The sequence below is a fragment of the Coptis chinensis genome, chromosome 2 (assembly GCF_015680905.1).
Source record: "Coptis chinensis isolate HL-2020 chromosome 2, ASM1568090v1, whole genome shotgun sequence".
NCBI classification, from domain to species: domain Eukaryota; kingdom Viridiplantae; phylum Streptophyta; class Magnoliopsida; order Ranunculales; family Ranunculaceae; genus Coptis; species Coptis chinensis.
The window spans coordinates 10654346-10663598 of record NC_141457.1 but is presented as its reverse complement, the minus strand read 5'-3'; the positions used below and the strand labels follow the sequence as shown (position 1 = coordinate 10663598).

The 9253-nt window shown below is 39.9% G+C and overlaps 1 protein-coding gene and 1 long non-coding RNA gene across 2 annotated transcripts; one reads left to right on the top strand and one right to left on the bottom strand.

Annotated features, from left to right (window-relative positions):
- Window positions 1–245: 245 nt before the first annotated feature.
- LOC147514844 (uncharacterized) lies at window positions 246–683 on the bottom strand. Its single transcript, XM_086592707.1, has one exon. The coding sequence runs from the start codon at window positions 681–683 to the stop codon at window positions 246–248; it is 438 nt and encodes a 145-aa protein (XP_086448833.1).
- A 7699-nt stretch (window positions 684–8382) lies between these two features.
- Window positions 8383–9253, top strand: LOC147514843 (uncharacterized). Its single transcript, XR_015213301.1, has 2 exons — window positions 8383–8720; window positions 8929–9253. It is a non-coding gene; the product is annotated as an uncharacterized LOC147514843 (long non-coding RNA).

Here is a 9253-nt window from a genome sequence, read left to right as displayed (position 1 = left end):
TTATTATTGTTGTTGTGTTTTTTTTTTGCCCCTATTGGAATACTCCAAATGAATTTGGGAGATATTATTGGATTAAGACGGTGATTGGGGTATGAAAAAAATTTAGTTAGTTAAGGGGTGTGGGAGTGGTTTTATGGGTGTGTCCAAGATCACCCTTTTTATTTGTGTATCTATAAAGTTTAATCTAGACTATTTTTTTTTAGAAGAATCTAGGGGTTAAGGATACCTCAACCTTTATTCATAGATCAACTAACTTTTGGGTACACAGTTCCTTCTTTATCCTCCCTTACAATGGAATCTAGAGTTGAGTCTAGGGGAGGTATAAAGTACACCACATCCATATTCGAGTAGTCATAAACTTTAGATAAGTAATCGGCTGTCCTATTACCTTCTCTAAAAATATGAACTATTCTGAAAGACACAAACAAACTACTAAGACTCTTAAGCTCAGCTACTAGATTCTTACAGTGCCACGGCACTTGCTCCTGCCAGTTTGCTATGTTTACAGCTCTAAGAGAATCAGATGCAACTTTTATGTACTTCACGCTGATCTCGAGAGCAGCCTTAAGACCAACAACTATAGCTTGTAGCTCCTGGTATAAGACTGAGATATGTCTCAATCTGCCATAATAAGCCACCTTCACTTGACCGTCTTCATCTCTTATCAGTCCACCATATCTCATGATATTATCCTACGCAGACCCATCTGAGTTAAGCAACAGCTCGCCAGCTTCTGGTCTTACCCAACTATACCACCTGGTTTTCTTTTGTTGGTATCTTGGGGAGATACCCAACCTCTGTAAAAGAATTCATAGCTGGATATTGTTGGTCACTTCTATCAAGCATTTGCCTAAGTATTCCTTCATGGTGTGTTTTAGATTTTTGCTGACCTCTTTTGCTATCTTGACCCAACCCTTTAGCCTTTGCCTATTCCTTTCACACTAGATGACATGCACCGCAGCACATATCAAAGCCCTAACCACTTCTGAGAACATAGAATTGCATCTACAATGCCTTCAATGTAGTTCGATTCTTTCGTGATCCTGTGGTGGATCTTTGGTAAGCCCATACTTTCTTTCACTACCTCCCATATAGCCTTTGAGAACAGGCAGTCGAAGAAGAGATATGACGTACTCTCCTCATGAGAGTTACATAAGTTGCAGACCGACTGAGAAAGAAGCTTCTTCTACTTCAACCTGTTTTGGGTGGGCAAGCATCCAGCGAAAGCCTGCCAGGTAGTAAAGGAATGTTGTGGCATCGACAACTTCCCCCACACCAATTTGAACCATTTTACCTTCAGTCTGATGTTCTTGATGACGGCATAAGCAGACTTGACACTGAATTCCCCTGTACTGCTCGATCCCCATATAACATTGTCCTTGTCTAAAAAAGAGTTAATTTTAGTTCCCATGATTAGATCCTTAACTTCCCCATCAGGTAGCCCTTGTATCACATGATTCCAATGGTTGTCTTCTACAATGACACTCACATTTGCATTCTTTGGAATGGTCTCTCCTAAAATGGCTCGAGCAGTGACCATTTGGATTAATGAAACAGAGTGGCACCAAGGGTCATGCCAGAAGCTTGTACTCTCCCCATTTGCGATCATATATTTTACAAACTTCATTGCTAGGTGTCTGTGCTTCAGTATGTCTCTCCACACCCACGATGAATCTGTCGAAACCTTCATAGTAGTCTAGAAGTTCCTCCCTCTTATTTGTTGGTCCCATGTCCAGTTAACCCATAAAGAGTCTCCTTTCTATGCAATCTTTAACACTAACCCACATATAGCAGCTTTATTCCAAGTGATAGGATCCAGAATCCCCAATCCCTGTTCTTTCTCTATCCTTAGAGTGGCGTGACTAGCATGGTGCATGGTCCTCTTCATGTTTAGCCCGACCCATAGAAATCTATTACAAATCTTCCCAACTCTTTCAAGAATCGTCTTTGGTAGCACAAAGGCTTGTGCCCAATATGTTTGAAATGACAAAAGGATAGATTGCAGAAGTTGTAGCCTTCCTGTCCTGGATAAGGATTTATTCTTCCAGTTAGAGATACGTGCAGTGATCTTTTCAATAAGGGGGAGACAGTCCTTTATTCCCAACTAAGTAGAGGTCAGAGGCAACCCCAAGTATGAAACTGGGGGAGAGATCAGTTCGATGCCTAGGATGTCTGCCAACTCCTTACTTTCTTCAAACGACATATTGCCAATCGTCATGGTTGTCTTTAAATAGTTAAGGTTCAGCCCTGTAGCCTGAGAGAAGTCTGAGAGAATATCCTTGACTACATGAATAGAGACCGACTCACCCCTACAAAACAAGAGTACATCATCAGCAAAGCACAGGTGGGAGATTTGCCTCTGTTTGCACTTTGAGTGGGGGAGAAATGCTTTAGAACTCATTCCCTAGTGCAGGGAGAGTGCTCAGTACCTCCATGACTAACAGAAAGAGGTATGGGGAGATGGGGTCGCCCTGGCGCATACCTCTTTTGCCGTCAAAATAATCTACTGGAGTGACATTCACTAGTATGGAATAAGATAGAGAGGTGGAGCACATCTTTATCCATGTTATGAAGGCTTGTGGGAACTTAAATCTGTGAAGAATCAGCTCCAGAGCACTCCAGCTAACTGAATCATATACCTTCTTTATATCCAGCTTTATGGTATATCTCGGAGACCCTCGCTTCCTTTTGTATCCTCTCAAAAGCTCATAGGCAAGGAGGATGTTCTCTTGTATAGCTCTCCCAGGAACAAAGGCAGATTGGTTACATGAAATCAAAGAGGAAATACATACTTTCAGCCTGTTAGTTAGAATCTTAGTAACACACTTGTAAATGATATTACAACACGCAATCGGTCGAAATTCATCTACCCTAGCAGGGGAAAGGCATTTAGGTATATATTAAACATATTAATATGGCATTTGTACCTTTCTCTATGTAGTTATGTTCAAAAATATGTTTAATAGCTTTTGAGAAATCCTCGCGCACTAGGTGCCAGCACTTCTTGAAAAAGAATGCATTGAATCCGTTTGGTCCTGGACCTTTGTTATCATCCATCTCAAACAAAGCTTGTCTTATTTCTTCTCCTGTAATATGGGCTGTGAGTTGCACCCCAGTTTCTTGATCAACTTCATTCAAATCTAACTTGTTCAGGAACTGTGAAGTACAAGTTGCTGGAGAAGAGACTCCCAAGAGCTTTGTTTAGTATTCCACAAAGGCACTAGCCATATCTGCTTGCCCTTCTCTGCTGTTGCCATCCATATCCTCTATAGACCACGACCACATTCGACTCTTATTTTCCTTCATCACATTGAAAAAGTATTTATTATATCTCTCCCCGTACTTTATCCAGTCGATATTTGTTCTATGTTTCACATCCATTTCCTCCATTCTAATAAACTGAATCAACCTATCTCTGACAGAAAGTTCAAGTGTACTAGCCACCTGATCGAGAGGGTTGTACTTGAGCTTTTCTTGTATCTCATTTAACTGAAGTCTCGCTGCTTTGATTTCTCTTTGTAGGTTTGAGCAATTCACTCTAGCCTACTATTTTAAAGAGCTCGTTAAGTGCTTGAGCTTTTTAAATAACATAAAAGGAGGGCTCCTTTGTGTAGGTATAGTCCAACTTTCCAATAATGTTGCTTGAAACTTAGAGTGCATACTCCAAAAATTGCAAAAGCGAAAAGGTGGCCGAGGTCTAACCACGTGAGACAAGTTAAGCATAATGGGACTATGATCTGAGTATGCTCCATTTGACAAGAACTCTACACTGGATGTGTTCATCTAGTTAGCCCAGTATACAGTAATCAGACATCGGTCTAACTTGGACCATTTTCTATTAGCTCCATCTCCATTATTTGTCCAAGTGAAAAATTATCTTGTAGCTTGGTGGTCATACAATCCAGTATCATTCAAACATCTTGCAAAAGGTACTGTTACCCTTTGGTGAATTGGATCCCTTCCTATTCTCTCTGAGGACAACAAAACATTATTAAAATCCCCCATCACCCAGCTTGGAGTCATAAGGTTATGGTGCAATGCATTTATTTCCTCCCATAGACATAATCTCTCTACCCGAGCATTGCTAGCATACGCCACAGTAAATTGAAACTGCAGAGATTGTTGGAGCATGGTCACAGTTTAGTGGATCATCTGAGAACTCTCCACTTGCTTGACTACCTCAAACACCGTACGTCAGGATCCCAGGCTAACCATATTCTCCCCGAAGGGTCACTAGAGTAATTATTCATATGCTCCCAGTTTGGACAACAAATGCTCATAATCAACTCATACTTATCTCGTCTAACCTTAGTTTCCAATAAACCAAAACAAATTAATTTCTTTTCTCTTCTAAAGCTATTTAGATCTTTAGCTTTGTTTAAGTCAATCAAACCCCTTATATTCCATATACATACCTTCACCATTAATTATGACTTAGAAGTTTAGTGGCCCTTGTTCTTTTTCCCCGACCCTTTTGGCCTGCCCACTTTCTTCTTACCCCCCTTCTTATTTTGAGTCCTCCCTTGCACACTAGTTTCCACCTCCGCAGCTTGTGTGTTTCTTTTTTGTTGAGTTTTTTATCTTGTTTCCATTGCAGGGGTTTGATAGGGTTATATACTAAAAGCATTATTTTTGTATTAACTTTAATTCTTTATATTTTGAATGAGAATCATATGGGCAAATGTTATGCCTATTATATATGTTATTAGTTATATGCATGTGTCTAATACTTTATGTTGTAGATGATATGGTGTGTGTTGACACACAGAAGATCATATCATCAGTACCTTATAAAGTATAAGTAAACGTTCACAACCTAAATGGATTTAGACAAACAATTGGTATGGTTGTAGTATAATTTGTTATTAGTCTATCTTGACTATAACATTACACTAGTACACTTTGTGTGTATTGAACAGGACCAAGTGAGGTTGTTTCTCTTTATACAGACTATATAAGAGAACAAGCACCTCTGTTATTATGGATATTTGTCCTCTTAATCCGGATATAATAACGGGCACTTACATGCATTGTACATTGCTTTAAATCATCAATAAGTGAGATTCATTTGTGAATCAACAAACTTGATGGATTGGGTAATGATATTGTATGTAAGGTGTGTTGTTGATTATTGAAGGAATTCGTGTCCCACAAGAAATCGGGTTGATGATGTCCCCTTGAGGAGCTCATAAGGATTGTCATGTAAACCCTGCAGGTGGATTTGATCCGACATGACAATGAGGTTGAGTGGTACTACTCAAGGACATAAGAAGTTGATTAATGTAGTTGTCAGTAACTTGACTTAATCAACGGGCAATCGATATCTTAAACACGGGGAGATCAATGAGCATATAATATGGAGCCCATAAACGTAACACGTAATTTGGGATTAGGGCGGTAGTGCAACAATGGCCTTTAGTGGAATAAGCCATTTATTAACGGACTTGGGCCATGTGTTCTGGGCGAACATGGGAAGCCCAAGCCCATCAAGAGGCCCAACCCTAATTTCTCCTCATGGTCCCTGTTGTAGCCTATAAATAGAAACCCTTCTTTCCTAGCTGAATTCACTATTCATCTGGATTGAAAAGAAAGGCAAGAAAAGATAGATCCAAAATTGGTTCTAGCTTTGTGAGAAATAAGGGGGTTGGTAGATTGTTGCCCACACAACGTCCAATCTATTGAAATGAATACAATAAAAGATCAAGAGGTGGTTGCTGATTTCATAGCTATTGGATTCTCAGAGTTATCTTAGCCGATTCTAAAGGTAAATTTCTAACCAAACCGTGGCACCCCTTATTCCGCTACGCGTGGGTGTTTCACGATTCATAGTAAATCATTCGGTGAAATCATAACGGTTCCTACAGGGTTACCATAGGGGTAGAACTACTATCCCCGAAGAGTTCCTCCTCTAATTCTGATAAATCATCCTCGAGCTTCTCCCCTTCCTCTACCAGCTGGGCATACATATTATGCTATAAAGCATAATTTACCTCCTCCTCATTTGTTTGCGGAACTTCATGAGGGGGTGTATTTGCTGCAAACTCCAGACTTGTGTGCTCTTGTATTCCTTCTGGGCCCGAATATGTACACATCACCCTGCCAGGAGACAGTAGTTGGATTTCGCTCATATCCCTTTGCTCTCGATCAAAGACTGCAACACTGTTCCTGGGTTCTACCCTCTCCATCTGAATAAATGGAACATTTTCCATTCCTGTCGCCATATCTTCTCTCTGTAAGTTTATAGCATTTTCAGCCCCCATAGTCTCACTTACATTTTCCTCCTCAGAGGTATGTTCCACTATTCCAGATCCCACTGGTGATTGAGTTGTTTCCATGTTTGTTTCTCTCTGTGGCTATGTCCTCCTCTCCTGTGCTGGACGCCTTGGTGCCCAAACTCTTGTGGTTCTTCCAGTGCATTTATCTACTACATGCCCAAACTTATTATATTTTGTGCACGAGATTGGCTTCCATGGATACTCCAGAGAGATTCCCACCTCACGGTTCCCAACTTGCACACTGATTACGTCTTTGTATTCATAATTTACTGGAAACTCAATACAAAATTTCTCAAACGACAGCCTTTTCCTTTTCGCAGTGGCGTCATCCATAAACATTGGCATGCCACCAACCAAGCTTGCTAGATAAGACAATCCTTCAAACGTCCACATCTCTTTTGGTACATCCATAAGTTTCACCAATAAAGGTACAGACGATACCTTGTTCTTGTAGCTATCCACCTCTACTATCCAGGGCTTAACCACAAATACTCTCCCCGCAATGAATATAGGGCCTTCATCTAGTATCATTTGACGGTCCTCTGAGCATGTAAAACTCATGTAGAAAAGGTCTTTATCAGTGGTGAGGTCAAAAGAACCCTTAACCTTCCATTTCTTCTGTAAGTGTTCCTTTACTGCTGGAAAGGAGAGTCTTTTATCAAGGAAGTATCTGACTAGGTATTCATCCCACTCCTTTATACCTTGTTCTAGTAACTCAGACGGAAACTGGGCTACTCCATCTACCATAACTGGGGTAAAGGATTTAAAGGCAACTGTAGACTCAGAAGCTCCAGCCCTTCCAAACAACGCACTCCACGCATTATTTCTAACATCCCCATTACTGTTTGAGTTTGTTTGCTGAGGAGAAGGGGAGGGGTTACTTGTTGAAGCCATAGAGAGTTTGTTTCCTTTTCAAAACTCACCCTGTTGATCAGAGGAGGATTTTACTCGTAAAGGCAAGAAAAAAAGGAGGGTTGAGAAGATAAGAATTCTTCTCCAAGCTATTTTAACTAAAAGCGGCAAACTAAAAGAGTATAGGATCACTACAGCAACTTAAGATATATCACATCCTATCTCCCAAAATCTGGCCCCCATTGTTATGGCTGCCGTTTTATTAGAGAAGTTAATACAAATACATCATGCCAATTACAAATTTAGACTATTGATCACCTAAATAATGGAATTGTATTAGGGGAAACTATTTTTCCAATGATCCATTAGTATTTATTGATTTACTTAGTGATCGACTTTTGGCAATCTTATTTTCAATTTACTCCAGTCTTTTCTTGAAAGCCTAAGCAGCAACAACGCAGTGGCAACAGCTACGTAAAGGTTCCTGAGGTTGGTGCAAATTAGAATCTATACATTAATTGTTTGATTCCTTAGGACTTAGAGCATCTTTAGCAGTGATATCAACCTAGCATCAAACATCAAGAATTTGGTGTTTTTTCAACTTCAGGAGAACTATATGTTGATGAAGACACCAAAAAAACACCAAACCAAACACCAAATCGACCAATATTTGGTTCCAGGTTTGGTGCTGTATCAAATCACTCAGGCGGTTTTGCCAAAACCGCGCGGTTTTGCCAATACCGCGTGGGCTTGGGCTTCTAATTGGGCTTATATGGCGCGGTTTTCACAAAACCCCGCCAGAGATTGGGAAAGAAAAAAAAGAAAAAAGTTTATGTGCGATACATGACGCGGTTTTCTCAAAACCGCGTGGTCTTGGGCCTGTTAGTTGGGCTTTAGTGGCGCGGTTTTGCCAAAACCGCGTGGGCTATATGGCGCGGTTTTGGCACGCGTAGTTGCTTGGTGTTTTTTTTATGTTGCTCCTAAAATTGTTTGGTGTTTTTTTGGTTTGGTGTTTTTTTAGTTCAAAATTTTGGTGTTTTTTTGGTTGCTCTGCTAAAGATGGTCTTCGACAAAAAGAAAAATGAAATTGTTAGGACAGTCACAAATCTCGGCTGGAGAAATGGCCAACATGGCTAGTACTAAACAACACGTTTCTAACCTGCATTACATCTCGACCAAATTATGTGGGTCTGCTATTAGTCACACAAACGTCAACCCCGTGCTCTATATAAACCACAGCTTGGGATCAACTAGAGAATCAGTAACAAAAAACTTATCAATCTTGCTTTAGTACTCGTTTGTGTTGGTTTCATTTAATTTCTAAAAGTATAAAATAATAAAACAAAAAATAAGAATGGCTAGGGTGGTGCTAATCCTGCTTTTTTCATTGACCTTGGCATTGTTGATTGGATCGGTTTGTTGTACTGATATGTCCATGGACAACGCTAAGGATAAGGTATCTGCTGCCGCAGGAACGGTGAAGGAGAAAGCAAAAGAGATACCGGATGCGACAAAAAGTGCATATGACGATATTACCGGTGATTCTGATGCGACATCTAAATCATGGAAAGATTGGTTCTCTGGCTGGTTTGGGTGAGAACCAATTAACTAGCACCTACCTTTTTATTTTTATTTCCAATTCCTATTAAATTGGTCGATCGGCATTTTAGTTACGACCCCTTTTAGTTATTATCCTACCTTTTTATTAATTTTTCTAAAGCATTGCGCTTCACTTAAATTGACTTTTTATATGACAAAACTACTCACTGTAAGTTTATACTTTTCTTGTTTACCGTTTCAGGAAATCCCATTCAAGCGATGGAATTGATGCACCAAGCCCATCCCCCATAAGCGCTTGAAGCTATTGGCTCGATTTGATCAATAACTATGGCAGTTACTATGGACTTGCTCCATGGGAAATGGCTTTAGCGTATTAGTTATATATGTTCACCTTGTAACTTGTCATGGAGTATTCATGTACTCCCAGAGAAGTCAGGTGTTGTGATTTTGTAATTAGCCGGTTGCACTCACTGGAAATTAAGTATTCCAGGTGAAGTGTTTTGTAATTAATTTGGTCTAAATTTATTTGAATAAAATTTCTCAAGACTATAGATATATTTGTGGCA

Bases quoted from the DNA above. Each gene is read 5' to 3' on its own strand.
- LOC147514844 (XM_086592707.1), bottom strand. From the start codon at position 683: ATGAGATATGGTGGACTGATAAGAGATGAAGACGGTCAAGTGAAGGTG.